The sequence below is a fragment of the Rhineura floridana genome, chromosome 3 (assembly GCF_030035675.1).
Source record: "Rhineura floridana isolate rRhiFlo1 chromosome 3, rRhiFlo1.hap2, whole genome shotgun sequence".
NCBI lineage: Eukaryota > Metazoa > Chordata > Lepidosauria > Squamata > Rhineuridae > Rhineura > Rhineura floridana.
Window position 1 is genome coordinate 54768443 of NC_084482.1, and position 15006 is coordinate 54783448.

Below are 15006 nucleotides of genomic sequence, written 5' to 3' on the forward strand. Positions count from 1 at the left end.
AACTAAAAGGGAAGAACATAGCTACAAATCTAGAGTGGAATTCCAGGAAACAGGCTCCTGTGGTCTTAAATGAATGTGAGATCAATCTGGTAACCATGATAGAGGATCCAAAAACATTCAAATAGAAAATGAGTTAAAGAAAAAAATTAAAATCTTCAAGAATAAAATAATGAAGGCTAAACCTCACCTGGGAACAAATAAAATGAAGAAAAATAAAGTAACCTATAAAAATAAAATGAATTCAAAGTTGTACATAGGCAGTAGTTCAGGAAAAACTTAGCTCTGTTCAGAGAAGTAGTAAAATCTCCCAAAACAAGTAACAAAGATTAATCAGAGCTGTACATATGATATGTGGAAAACGCAGCCCAGAAAAACCTAACCCCATACAAAATTATTACAACCAGCAAGAATAAAATCTAAAAGCAAAGTTTTATTCTCTTTATGCGTGTGTTCCAGAGAAGAGATAGGTTACAGCACAAAAAGACATCAGGGGAAAAAACAGGTTGTGTGAAACAGATTAATCTAAGATGGAGTTCTGTGAATAATAAAGTGAAGCTTCTCTCAGCTCCCCAACATCCCAAAAATATTTTCCTGCTTGCTGATTGGTTCTTTTAATTCCTTCTTTACTTTAGTCACAACTAACATTTGGTTCTGTATTGGTAAATGAAAGATAATGGGAAAGAAAGTTCATCATACCACTTTTTTTTTACTGTCCGGAAACTGCTTCCCTTTGTCTTGGAGCAACTGATGTGCTCCTGGAGTTTTATCTGGGTACACTGGGCCCAGACCCAATAAAAATATCCAGTTTCCTATCTACTTCACAATATGGTCCACTCTGGCACTACTTGGCCAAGGCCCATTCACCATAGCAACCACTTGTCTTTCCCTTCATTTCAGAATTCAGAGGTCCAGACTGGGGGAAATCTCTGCCCTCCCTTGCAACAGAATGCAGACAGTAAAGCTGGTTATGAGCCACAGCTTGAAACTAACAATTTCTTCCCATCCATAGCTCTGTAGGCCTTATCCTCAGTTATCCCTGGATCTCCCAAAGTAAAATTTTTATTTATTTAATTTATTTAATTAAGCTTATATACCGCCCGACTAGCAACAGCTCTCTGGGCGGTGAACATTAAAAATACAATAAAAATAACACAAAACTGTACACAAAACTGTACAGTCTAAAATCAAAATATAATAATTTACAATTAACAGGAATTAAAATGCCTCAGAGAAGAGAAAGGTTTTAACCTGGCGCCGAAAAGATGATAGTGTCGGCGCCAGGCGCACCTCCTCGGGAAGACCATTCCATAGTTCGGGGGCCACCACTGAGAAGGCCCTAGATCTTGTCACCACTCTCCGGGCTTCCCTATGAGTCGGAACCCGGAGGAGGGCCTTCGTAGTAGACCGTAGTGTACAGGCCGGTTCATATCGGGAGAGGCGTTCCGACAGATATCGTGGTCCCGCGCCGTATAAGGCTTTATAGGTAAGTACCAACACTTTGAATCTGGCCCGGAAGCATATTGGAAGCCAGTGCAAACGGGCTAGCACAGGTGTTATATGCTCAGACCGCTTAGTTCTTGTTAGCAGTCTGGCTGCCGCATTTTGCACTAGCTGTAGCTTCCGAATCATCTTCAAAGGTAGCCCTACGTAAAGCGCATTGCAGTAGTCCAGACGCGGGGTTACCATAGCATGTACCACTGATGAGAGGTCCTCCTTACTCAGATAGGGACATAGCTGGGCTACCAACCGAAGCTGGTAGAACGCATTCCGGGCCACCGAGGCTACATGAGCCTCAAGTGTGAGGGAAGAGTCTAAGATGACTCCCAGACTACGCACCTGTTCCTTTAGGGGGAGTGTAACCCCATCCAGGACAGGGTATATATCCACCATCCGATCAGAGAAACCATCCACCAACAGCATCTCAGTCTTGTCAGGATTGAGTCTCAGTTTGTTAGTTCTCATCCAGTCCATTGTCGCAGCCAGGCAACGGTTCAGCACGTCGACTGCCCCACCTGAAGAAGATGTAAAGGAGAAGTAGAGCTGCGTGTCATCAGCATACTGATGACAACGCACTCCAAAACTCCTGATGACCGCCCCCAGCGGCTTCATATAAATGTTAAAAAGCATGGGAGACAGAACCGAACCCTGCGGGACCCCACATTGGAGAACCCACGGTGTCGAGCAATGTTCCCCAAGCACTATCTTCTGGAGACGACCCGCTAAGTAGGAGCGGAACCACTGCCAAGCAGTGCCTCCAACTCCCAATTCCGCAAGCCTCTCCAGAAGGATACCATGGTCAATGGTATCAAAAGCCGCTGAGAGGTCAAGGAGAATCAACAGAGTTACACTCCCTCTGTCTCTCTCCCGACATAGGTCATCAAACAGGGCGACCAAGGCAGTCTCAGTGCCAAAACCAGGCCTGAACCCCGATTGAAATGGATCTAGATAATCGGTTTCATCCAATAGCGCCTGGAGCTGGTCAGCAACCACACGTTCCAGGATCTTGCCCAGGAACGGAACATTGGCTACTGGTCTGTAGCTGCTGACATCCTCTGGGTCCAAGGAAGGTTTTTTCAGGAGTGGTCTCACTGCCGCCTCTTTCAGACAGCCAGGGACCACTCCCTCTCGTAAAGAGGCATTAATCACTTCCTTGGCCCAGCCAACTGTTCCTTCCTTGCTAGTTTTAATTAGCCAAGAGGAGCAAGGATCCAGTACCGAAGTGGTCGCACGAACCTGTCCAAGCACCTTGTCCACGTCCTCGAGCTGAACGAACTGAAACTCATCCAACAAAACATGACAAGACTGTGCTCTGGACACCTCAGTAGGATTAACTGCTATTAAATAGGAGTCTAAGTCCCGGCGAATGCATGAGATCTTATGCTGGAAGTGTTCAGCAAATTTATTACATCGAGCTACCGATGTATCTGCCGTGTCTTGTAGGCCTGGATGAAGTAGGCCACGAACCACTTTAAAAAGCTCCCGTGGGTGTGAGAGAGATGACTGAATAGTGGCGGCGAAATGTTGTTTTTTTGCTGCCCTCACCGCTCCTACATAGAGCTTAGTAGAAGCACGAACCAGCTCATAATTGCATTCGTCGGGAGTTCGTCTCCATCTCCGCTCAAGCCGCCTCCTGTCTTGTTTCATCGCTCTCAGCTCCGGAGTATACCAAGGAGCTGTATGAGCTCTACATAGGAGAGGGCGCGCAGGAGCGATCGTGTCAACAGCCCGGGTCATCTCTGTATTCCACAGATCGACCAGGGCTTCGACAGGAGCGCCAGTCTTATCAGCCAGAAAACCCCCCAGAGCCTTTTGAAAACCTTCAGAATTCATTAGTCTCCGGGGGCGGACCAATTTAATAGGTCCCCCACCCTTGCAGAGGGAAAAGGCTACTGAAAGCATATCTACAAGTAGCAGCTAGCTCTGAGACCTGTTCTTCCAAGGTTTCATCTAGGTGATAAATTTTGAGGACCAGGAGGGCTTGTTCAGTGCCCCCAATTTCCCTGTGGGATGTGGCTGTCAACATTTGTGCCACAATTAGCCTCCTGAGATCTGCATTGCTTTCTTCCTGCAGAGGTATATTGATTTGAGGATAAAGTTGTTTCCCAGTTCCTTGTTTTCAGCTCCTAGTTCTGTATGTGGTGCAAAGATACAGGTGCAGTTTGAATAAAACCTGGCATGATCCTTTGGTTGGATGCACCATATTGGCACATTGTTAAGGTACAGTCTGTCAGTCAGCTTGATTTATGATTTAGGGCCATCCAAGGCTTATTTTGTAATGCAGTGGTGTTGATATACTATTTACTTATTCAGTCTGCATCTGTGCCTTTGATCAGATAGAGTACTAGAAATTGCAAAATGGCAGCTTGGAACCGATTTTAGTTTCATGTCTGAGCTTTCCATTGTGTGTTACAGCACCAAACCAGGTGTTCAGGAAAACACTGTCTGGACAAGCAGTTCATGTTACTGAAGTCATAGCTGCCATGCTCAGTGGGGCAGAAGAACGCACCCTGTTTTGGATTTATAACCTCTGCTGGAATAATTTCACTTAATATTTCATTGAAATCTCAAGTTTCTGAAATTTGCAGTTGAAAAGAAGTGGAAGCCCTTATACATGTTGCTGTTGCTGGCAGGGGGAGGCTGGGAACAGCCTAAGAGAGACATGTTGTGTCTATGGAGGAAAGAAGACTTCTCCTTCCATTCACTACCCTATTTATGGATGGACTCAAAATATTTGTCTGAAGTGACAATATTTGTCTGGAACTGTGCCACTGTGTGGGTAAATGAAAATGAGTACAGTAATTCTTAAATGTGGTGCATTGCCAATCACTATACTGCCCCACCATATTTTCTTATTATGCATCTACCATGTGGGAGGCTGCTTGAAAGCTTTCCAAATGAAAGCTCTACTCCTTCTGAACTAGGGTTGCCAGGTGTCTGGTTTTTGCCTGGAGACTCCAGATTTCTGGGGTGCTCTCTGGGTCTTTGAATGAGTCACCTTAATCTCCAGACTCTCAGCTTTCATTAAAAATAAATAAATTTCTAGGTGGTCTGGATCCTGAGATGTACACCAAAATGTCACACACACACCAACTTCAGTTAAATGAGCTTTCAGGTTTGTAGCCAATAAGTGAAGTCAGGGCTGTGATTGACAAGGCAGAAACAAGAGCCCTTTGCAAATCAGAAAACTTGTTTTTTCCTGCTTTTCTGAAAATCTCATCAATTGAGTAAGTGTATAGCTTTCAGTCTTTTTCTCTCTTGTGTGCAGAAGTCAAGCAAGTTTTAATTTTCCTGGGTTGTTGTAGAGGGCACTGTTTTGAAAACCTTCCCAATATGAAGCTTTAATCCAGTACTTGCTTTTCTAGGAGTAAAGCTGCAATGCTAATCCTATATACTGGGAGTAACCCCATTGAATTCAATAGGACTTACTTTTGATTAGACATGGTTAGAATTGTGCTGTAAATTAATGGGACTTTGGACTGAACGTAGCAAAGAATTGTATTTGTGTTGTAAAACTTTCTCTCCCCCTCCAATCCTACTTTTTAAAGCAATTAGGCAGGGCTTACGTAGGTATCACAGCTTTTATTATGTAGGAAACTAATACTGATTTTATACCTTTTAAAAATGTTCTGCAATGACAAGTGGTTTTGACAATAAACTATTATATGGGGTGTATGTATTTTTACATCTCTAGTGTGTGTGTATATGGAGTCTTTCCAACAACCCTGCGAGGTAGGGTTGCAGACTGGAAACCAAGGCAGCTCACAATAAGAAATAAATCCCTTTAAAATCCAATAACCATAAAAACAAATATAAACCATTGCAAAACAGCTTAAAGTGGTGTGATTTTCAGATAAGCAGGGGAAAAGACATTTTCTGGCCTAGCAATGGGGTCTAGGTACTGACTAGAGGTCAACAAATCACAACCCTGACTTCACTTATTGGCTATAAACCTGAAAGGGTAGCTGATTCAGGGGAACTCTCATAGTGAGGGCCGAGTGGAGATGTACTATGATGGCCGTTGGGGGACAAGTATGCCATGATAACTGAAATATTGTTGATGCACATGTGATCTGCCATTCCCTGGGCTTCATAAATGGAGCAGAAGCAAAGACAAAAGCAGCATATGGAGAAGGTACAATACTGGTTTTCAGCCTGTCTCAGGAATTGGTGGACTCTCCTACACTGGAGGCATTTAAGCAGAGGCTGAACAGCCATCTGTCTGGGATGATGTAGTTGCATCCTGCACTGCAGTTCCAGGTAGTTGTCTAGGTTGCCTCCAAGATCCCGTCCAATTCATTTTTTCTAATTTTTGGTATAGCCAACTATGGTATTCCCTTCCTATCCAGATATGATCTAATATGATCTATAGCGACTCTTAGGAGTTTGTGCCACTAGTGAAAAACTTACTTTTTCACCCAGGCATTTAGGTTTCTCTCTGTATCTTGACTATTGCCCGTTATTTTTAGTCACTTTAAGACAGCGGTTTATTTTATTTTTTATTTTTTTGTAAAAAATTAGGAGCCGGTACTCATACTTTAAGTTCCATCACACAAAAAAAGCACGGCTTTCAGATGACTTGTTTGTTGAGTGTTCATCGCGATTTGTTTGCACAAAGTTTACAGAGAGGTTATACAGTGCCAGCTGTTTATATTTATTCATTCTGACTTGTTTGTGGTAAGGTTATTCGACGGCACTGCAAGCAATAGTTATTTAATTATTAGATTTATATTCTGCCCTTCTTCCCAGTAGGAGCCCAGGGCAGCAAACAAAAGCACTAAAAAAAACTTTAAAACATCATAAAAACAGACTTTAAGATATATTAAAACAAAACATCCTTAAAAACATTTTTAAAAAGCTTTAAAAACATCTTTTTTAAAAAAAGGTTTAAAAACATATTAAAAAGCAATTCCAACACAGATGCAGACTGGGATAAGGTCTCTACTTAAAGGCTTGTTAAAAGAGGAAGGGGCTTCAGTAGCTGCCGAAAATATAACAGATATGGCGCCTGTCTAATATTTAAGGGGAGGGAATTCCAAAGGGTAGGTGCCACTACACTAAAGGTCCACTTCCTATGTTGTGCAGAACGAACCTCCTGATAAGATGGTATCTGCAGGAGGCCCTCACCTGCAGAGTGCAGTGATCAACTGGGTATACAAGGGATAAGGCAGTCTTTCAGGTATCCGGCCCCAAGCTGTATAATGCTTTGTACACCAAAGCTAGAACCTTGAACTTACCCGGGTAGCTAATAGGCAGACAGTGCAATTCTTTCAGCAGCGGGGTGACTTGTTGGCAATACCCTGCCCCAGTGAGCAGTCTTTTGCACCAGGTGCAGCTTCCGAACCAACTTCAAGTGCACCCTACGTAGAGCATATTACAATAATCCAACCTGGAGGTTACCAGTGCATGGACAACAGTGGTCAGGGTATCCCAGTCCAGAAACGGATGCAGCTGTCTTACCAGCCAAAGCTGGTAAAAGGCACTCCTAGCCACTGAGGTCACCTGGGCCTCTAGTGACAAAGATGGATCCAGGAGCACCCCCAGACTACAGACCTGCTCTTTCTGAGGAAGTATGATCCCATCCAAAGCAGGCAACTTATCAACTATCTGAACTCAAGAACCACCAACCCACAGCATCTCTGTCTTGCTAGGATTCAGACTGAATTTTTTTGGCCCTTATCCAGCCCACCACAAAGTCCAGGCAGGGGTCCAGGGCTTGCATGGCCTCTCCCAATTCAGATATTACAGAGAAACAGAGCTGGGTATCATCAGCGTACTGCTGACACCTCATCCCAAATCTCCTGATGACAGCTCCCAAGGGCTTCATATAGATGTTAAACAGCATGGGGGACAAGATGGTACCTTGTTGCACCCCACAGCACAACTGCCAGGGGGCCAAAAGACAGTCACCCAATGCTATTATCTGAAAATGACTCTGGACATAGGATCGGAACCACTGTAAAACAGTGCCTCCAATACCCAGCTCACCAAGTTGGCCCAGAAGGATACCATGGTCAATGGTATCAAAAGCTGCCTAGAGATCAAGTAAGAGTAAGAGGGTCGCACTACCCCTGTCCTTCTCCCAATAAAGGTCATCCATCAGGGTGACCAAGGCCTATTCAGTCCCATAACCAGGCCTGAACCCACACTGGGATGGGTCAAGATGATCTGTTTCATTCAAGAGTACTTGCAATTGCTGCACCACAACCCTCTCAATCACTTTCCCTAAAAAAGGGGTATTTGCAACCGGGCAATAGCTGTCACAAACCAATGGGTCCAGGGTGGGCTTTTTCAGGAGTGGTTGGGTCACTGCCTCTTTCAGGGCAGCTGGAACCACTCCCTCCCATAACAATGCATTGACCACACCCTGGATCCACTCGATCAACCCCCCTCACCAAACTTTGAAAAGCCAAGAAGGGCAAGGGTCAAGAGGACATGTTGCTGGCCGCGTCATTGCAAGCACCTTCTCCACATCATCAGGAGCATCAACTGAAACCGTTCCCAAGAAATTGCAGCAGACGTTGCACTGGACACCTCACTGGGGACTACAGTAGACATGGATGGGGCATCAAGATTGCTACGGAGGCGAGCAACATTTCCTTCAAAGTGCCTTGCAAACAATTCACAGTGGGCCTCCAAAGGGTCTAAAACTCCATTTCCTGGAGCTGATGTCAACATATCCATGACAATACGGAAGAACTCTACTGGATTGCTACTTGAGGATGCTGTGGTGACAGAGAAGTGGGCCTTCTTCGCCGCCCTCACAGTAGGCAGAGTTATGATGTTTACTCGTGACCGATCAGCCTCATAGCATGTCTTTCGCCACCTGCTCTCTAACCGTTGTCCAGCCTGTTTTATTGCCCTTAGCTCACTGGTGCACCAAGGTGCAAACCAGGCTCCACTATGTCAAAGACGGTGCTCAGAGGCAACTGTCAATAGCCTTGCTGTTCAACAGTGTGACAAGGGCTTCAACAGGGTCACCTACTACATTTTAAATTTAAATTTAAATTTTTAAATTTAAATTCTAATTTTAATTTATTTTGATTTAATCTTGTTTTATATATCTTTTGTAGTGTATTGTACTTATGCTCACTTGTATTTTAACCTGTTTTTATCCTCTTGTACACCGCCCTGAGAGCTTGTTGCTATAGGGCGGTTTAAAAATGTAATAAAATAAATAAATAAATAAATAAAATACATCTACTGGGAACTCCCCCAGGGCCTTCAGGAATCCTGTGGATGCCATTTGTCTTTGGGGGCGGACCATCTTAATCTGTCCATCACCCCTGCAGGGGAGGATTGGAGACATAAGTCTAAACTTCACCAGGAAGTAGATCTGAACATGACAATGGGGTGACATCCACCCCCCCATCTCCAGACCACCCCTTCCTTCATATAGAGCAAAAACCAAGTCAAGTGTGTGCCCTGCCCTGTGTCGGGCCAGTGACGACTTGAGACAGCCCCATGGTCGTCATGGAGGCCATGAAGTCCCGAGCTGGAACACTAGAGGCAGCCTTACCATGGACATTGAAATCACCCAGGACTATTGTTCTGGGCTCCAACAATACCACAGCCGAGATGGCCTCTGCCAGCTCGGTCAGAGAAGCCTCAGGGCAGCAGTATGGATGGTATACCAGCAGCAATGCTTACTGTCTCCTTGGCCTGACACCAGGTGCAGGCCCTCACAGCCAGCTCCAAGACAGAGTAGTTTCCTGGTGACAGAAATGGAAGTTCTGTAGACCACAGCAACTCCTCCCTGCCATCCCTGCAGCCTGTGCTAGTGTTTCACCGATTATCCAGGTGAACAAAGCTGGGTCAAATCAATTCCTCCCAGCTCACCCACCCAGATCTCAGTAATGCACATCAAATTGGCACCTTCATCCACAATCAAATCATGGATGAGTGTGGTCTTACTGTGTACTGATCTGGCATTAAACAACACACACAGGCAGGGCCGGTTCTAAAGGGCGGCCAGGTGGGGCACTGGCCCGACGGCCCCTGGAGCTACAGAGGGCTCCTCAGCCGCCCCTCTGATCCCCTTCCACGATCCACACCCCCCCACACCTACCTGTCTGCTGTCTTTTACCATTGCCCTTAACAAAGATGGTGGCCGCAGTTTCCCTAAGGTACTGAAGCCCCTGCCACCATCTTAGTTGATGGCAGAGATGCACACGCGTAGCACGCATGCGTGCCATCAACAAAGAGGGCGGCGGAGGCGTCATCCCCTTAGGGAAACCGCAGCCGCCATCTTCGTTAAGGGCAATGGTAAAAGACAGCAGACAGGTAGGTGGGGGGCTGTGTGCGTGCATGTGTGTGCGCGCACACACACACACACACACACACCGGGGGCCAGGGCAAGCTGATGGCCAAGGGCCCCACCATTCCTGGAGCCAGCCCTGCACACAGGCCAGTGAGCACAGCAGATGAGCAACAAGGAACCAGTCTATGAGGGGAGTGGGAGCGAGGAACAAGGTGTAGATAGCCTTGCCCTTGTCTTCTATGGTAGTTCACCACCTCTCCATGGCTATACCTCCCTCTTCCCAACAAAACCTACCTGAACCAGTTATCCCAGTAGGCCTCTGAGAGAATTGGGGTCAGACCCACTCAATATTTTTCACACCGGGCACATCTACTCCCTCCTGTCTGACTCTGGTGACTTTCTCTTATTGTTCAGATCACTGCACAGGCTCTCACCCTGTGCAGGAACTACACATGTGCCATATGACCTGTCCATTACCAATCTCCTCTAGATTAATTAAAAAAAATGGAAGGGGGTAGTGCCTTGCCCTCGGGACTCCCCAAGGGGCTAGCCCCTTTGGTATCACCCCTTCGGTGGAGACCCGCTGGTGTCAGACCCGCCACTCATGGGCAGCTGGGCTTTTATGCCCCCTGACCCAGCCAGGAGCTGATGCAAGAGGCTGTAAGATTTACTGCAGCCTCTCTCTGGAGTCAGGGTCAGGCAGGGGGTCCCAGTCCTTGCAGCACTTACTAGGGACTGCAGCTATCTTGAGAGACAGCAACCCAGAGGAGCAAGCAAGCACCCAGATGCTCAGATACTCACTCCCAGGGCAGGTGTTCTCTAGTCCCTCAGTGTTGCAGCTGTTCCCCATAGTTATCCCACACTTTCCAGTGCATTTTCCCATCACTGTTTTTAACAGTACACTTTTTTTTGGAAAGTGGGTTTGTTGTGCAAGCATGCCAAAGCCACATTATGCGTGAATCTGAATTTGCTGATATGCAACTGAATCCCATTCACAAAACAGCAACCACCTGGAAGCATCCTTAGACTGTTTTGTTGTAGATTTTAATTCTATATTATTTTTAAGCTGTTCTGAAATGTTTAATTGTCATTGTAAAGTGCTTCGGTAGGCATATTGCTTGAAAAAGGATATATAAACCAAACAAATACATTCTCTTTCTAACTCTTATTTTGTGTGAAAGTTAATTAGTTGAGGTTTAGTTTTTAAGCATTTAAAAGCGCAATGTTTCTGCATGCAAGTCATTGGAACATGAGGAAGCTTCTGCATACAGCTCAGTGCAGGATTTGGACTGGGAGTGGCTCTGAGGGATAACTGAGCTGAATTGACCTTTGCTGCAACCTGAGGCAAGTTCTGCATGTTGGAAATTCATCCTAGTCTCAGCCCCACTTCCGACCTGCAATATTAGCATGGGGTACATTGCAAGTCAATTGTAAGCCACTTTCAGCCACCCTCTCCAACCTACAATATGGGTATATTATTTATTGTCATATTAGGTGTTTGTTTGTTTTTTAAACACCACACCTTCTTTTGTACTCCCTATCTCTGGTGTGACTGACTGCTACATTTGCTTTCTTCACAGGGTTGGGACCCATTGTTCTAGATTATGTTGTTTGTGATGGGACAGAGGTGCACATTGTCACTCTCAAGGCTGGTTGACTGGCAACTGCGGACATGGGGAGGATGCAGGTGTAGTGTGCGGTGACAATGAGTCTTCAGTGTGATGTGGTTTGCTGTGCCACCAAGGGTCACAGGTGGGAATGCTGGCAGCAGGAGGATAAAATCTGCCCAGTTTCAAATAGGGGGCTGCCCAGGTCGAACTTCCACTCTGTTGTCATACCTGTCTCAAACCTAGCCTAGCTGGTTTTGCTATTTCAGCTTGACATTTATAATTCAATTTCTTAGATGATTGTGGGTGACAGCCAACTGTCTATCCACCAGTGGAATGGACTGCCCCTTGTGCAATGGGACTTCCCTTTCCTCTCCCCCACCCTGCAGCTCCCTCAAACCTCCAGATCGCTCCAGAGGGCTCAGGGACCTTTCAGAGCAGAATTTGGGGGGACATGGGGGTCTGAAAAGGAAGGGGAAGTCCCATTGTGCTTGCAAAATGTTGGATAACACCATTTAGCCTTCGACCTGGACTAATTCCATACATTTTTATATATGGAAATAAAGTCATTTTGCTGCTATTGTTCCATTAAGTGTTCTCTCACACACTTTGTAGTGGGGCTGTGTTTTAGAGCAAATTATACTACAAATTCATGGTCAGCAAGGTTTTCTGTTTTCCTTGCGACTAATTTTTGTTCCCATCGTTCCAGAAATTAAGTTTAATCCTGGGGTGTTTTTCCCTGGATCATTCTGGAGGTTTTCCTGAGGACTTTGGCAAATTGTATGACAGCCAGCAGAACTGTGACCTCAACATCACTGTGCTGAAAGCAGATAACAACACTGAACTCTTGAGTCTGTGTGCATATAGACTGATTCATTGTACAAACAGTGAGGCCAGCTTTCTGCTCCAGGAGAGTAATGACTCTTGCAAACTGCAGGTAGATGAGGAGTGCCTACCCAATGTGAACAGCTTTCTCAGGTGAGAATAGTGAGGGCTCAACACAGCAAGTCCAACCTACTCTCATAACTTTTGCATTCTGTTCATCAATATGAGATGATCCCCACACTATTCAAGCCATACAGTATACTGTTCTGTACCTAATATTAGCTCCTTCACTGTGCTAATCTAAAGCAAAGCACTCACTCAGACAACAGAAGCACCCCAAAAGGCTTGGCAGATACCTGACTAGCCTCCCATCTTCTGTAAAATGTGGCCAGTGAGAAGGACAGAGAACTACTGTCCTGAGGGATAGCCTGCCTGCTTTATGTGATGTTTATGTTTCATGGGCAGACAGAAACTTTTTATACAGCTTCCCTGTACCATTGGTTTCTTAGGGGCAGGGGAAACCAGGAAAGACATTCAGGAAGAGTAAAAACCAAAGCTGGATGCATTCATTTTTTAAATTGGTAGTTAATCGAGTTAAAGCTTTTGTTGATTAAATTTTTCAGGACAAATTTTAATTGATTGAAGCAAACGTTAAGCAGTGGGGTTTCTGCTTACCAGGATGTCTTCTCACATACATACCCAGTAGGCAGGGGTCTCCAATGCCCTTATAATTATCTTTGCAGCACACAAATGTGAAGTGGGTGGTTTCCAGCAAAAAAATAACAAGCAGGGCAAGCGTTAAGCACCCAACCCCTCACCCACGCCACCTCATGAGGTTCCTTTTCATTATAAAACCCAAAAAGGGGCTTTCTGGCATTTGCATGCAATATGTGGCTTGCTCTTAAGACTGAATCTAGTTCAGTTAAATTACAGGCTTAACTGTAATATTTTATCTAGTACACCACACTGGTCTTGCTTGTTTCCCCCCCCTCCCTTTCTCCTCATGTGGAGAAGGTAATGGAAACTGAGCATTTTAAGAAAACCTCAGGGGTTTTTTTTAATTGGTTGTGTTTGGGGCACCACTAAGCATTCTTTTCCAAGATCTAAGCCGTTCTCTTTTAAAACCCCTCAGGATAAAAATAAGTCATGGGCAGCTGAATAGCAATTATCTCACTTCTTGTTTCCTTCCCTCTACTCAGGTACTTCTACTCAGGGCAGACTAAGTGACAGGGAGCTCAGTAAAGTGCTTCCACAAGCTGGCTTCAGCCTACGGAGTCCCAGGTCTGCAAGCATGCTGCAGCCAGGTTTTTCCCCTACCTCCTTCCATTGGACCCTACCTTTTATTGGAAGTGTGGCAAGAGGAACTCTTATTTGGTTTTCTCTGCACACCTAAGGAGAGATAGAGGTAGGATCCTCCAGCTGGCTAGGCTGCCTGTCCTTACCTATGTTCCTCTGTCTTCCATTATAAGCTGATACTCTCATGGAGCTGACCTTACTTCCGTTTTCTCCTTCTCAGACCAGCCGAGGGACAGCAGACATCTTTGTCTTTGTCTCTCTCTTCTAGCATGGGGGAAACAACCAAGCCTGGTCATTGCACCTTCTACTTAGCTAGCTAGCTAGGAGTAAGCTTTTCCTGTCAAGTATGTATTTCTATTAATAAAGAAGTCTCTGCTTGTTTTACCAAGTCTACAGTGACTCAAGGCAAGGTAAAAGCTTGTGTTCTCTCAGGTAAACCACACTCACTCTGCACAGGTACATTCAGCTAAACTCGGCTAATTTACCAATACTCTTTTAACACCTTTCATGGTTAATTGAAGCTATATGATTACAGCCTAACCAGTGGAGATGCCTAGCTGCAGGATCTCATAATGCAGTACCTAGACTGGAACTATGAGGCTTGACTCACACTGAAGCCTGGCTGGCCCTTGTGCCAGAGATGATGGAGACTCTGCTGTCCCTTACAGATGTGGCGATTGAGAATGAATGGTCACTGCTGAAAGCTGTGGACCAGTGAGCCCAAACCAATGAAATAAAGAAAGGCCTTGTAGAAAAGGTCAGTTTCCCCATGCTCTTTCCAAAGTAGCTGTTTGAGCAACACTGCAATCTGACCTTTTATGAGAATTAGGAGAAAATCTTCCAGAGGAAGATTATGGAGGCCCTTGGTTCCACATGGTGCCAGGCACCATTCCTAGAACAGTACAAGCTCCATGACCTCACAAGTGATTTATACATCCCTGGTTTTTACACTGGGTCCACTTGGAGCATGTACCTAACTATGATTGCTTGTTGCAGCAATATATTCCCTACCGCTTCAATGGATCAACTCTCCCAGCCATTTGAAACAACCAAACACAATAGCTTCCTTCTCAAGACCTAGATGATATCCAGGTCCTTCACCTACCATGCTTTTGCACAAAACAGCTAAAATGCTAGCTGCTCTTCCTTAGGCAGTACCCCTATTTTCCATCTTACATTGACTGGTTCTCTTGACAACTCTATCCAGTATGAGAACAAAGCACACTTCCTCTGCCAATGTTTCTATATCACAAGTGTTGTCAATTTTCAGAAAGGTGTGTCTGTGGTCCCTAATGTCACCAGTGTTGCCTCCTTTCCTTGTTCAACTTGCTACTTGGATTTTCTTGCTGTTGCACATCCTGGTTACAAGCTGAATGCATAAATGGCTAGGACCCTCTTTCTTACAGAGGTAGACTCTGTATCAAGTCAAAACCTGCCCTTGAGGCATGTCAGATAGTACCACTGCTTTCACTGTTGTCCTCTAGCTGCGATTCCTACTGTAAATCCAGCATTGTATCTTAA

General features: G+C 45.2%; 1 protein-coding gene across 1 annotated transcript; it reads left to right on the forward strand.

The window, feature by feature from the left end:
- Positions 1 to 3675: 3675 nt before the first annotated feature.
- LGALS3BP (galectin 3 binding protein) lies at positions 3676 to 14866 on the forward strand. Its single transcript, XM_061613361.1, is given in 11 exon segments — positions 3676 to 3717; positions 5463 to 5528; positions 5530 to 5632; positions 11338 to 11388; positions 11391 to 11466; positions 12082 to 12342; positions 13389 to 13408; positions 13411 to 13538; positions 14007 to 14082; positions 14085 to 14474; positions 14637 to 14866. Coding segments are annotated over 11 exon segments (1443 nt in total).
- Positions 14867 to 15006: the final 140 nt, after the last annotated feature.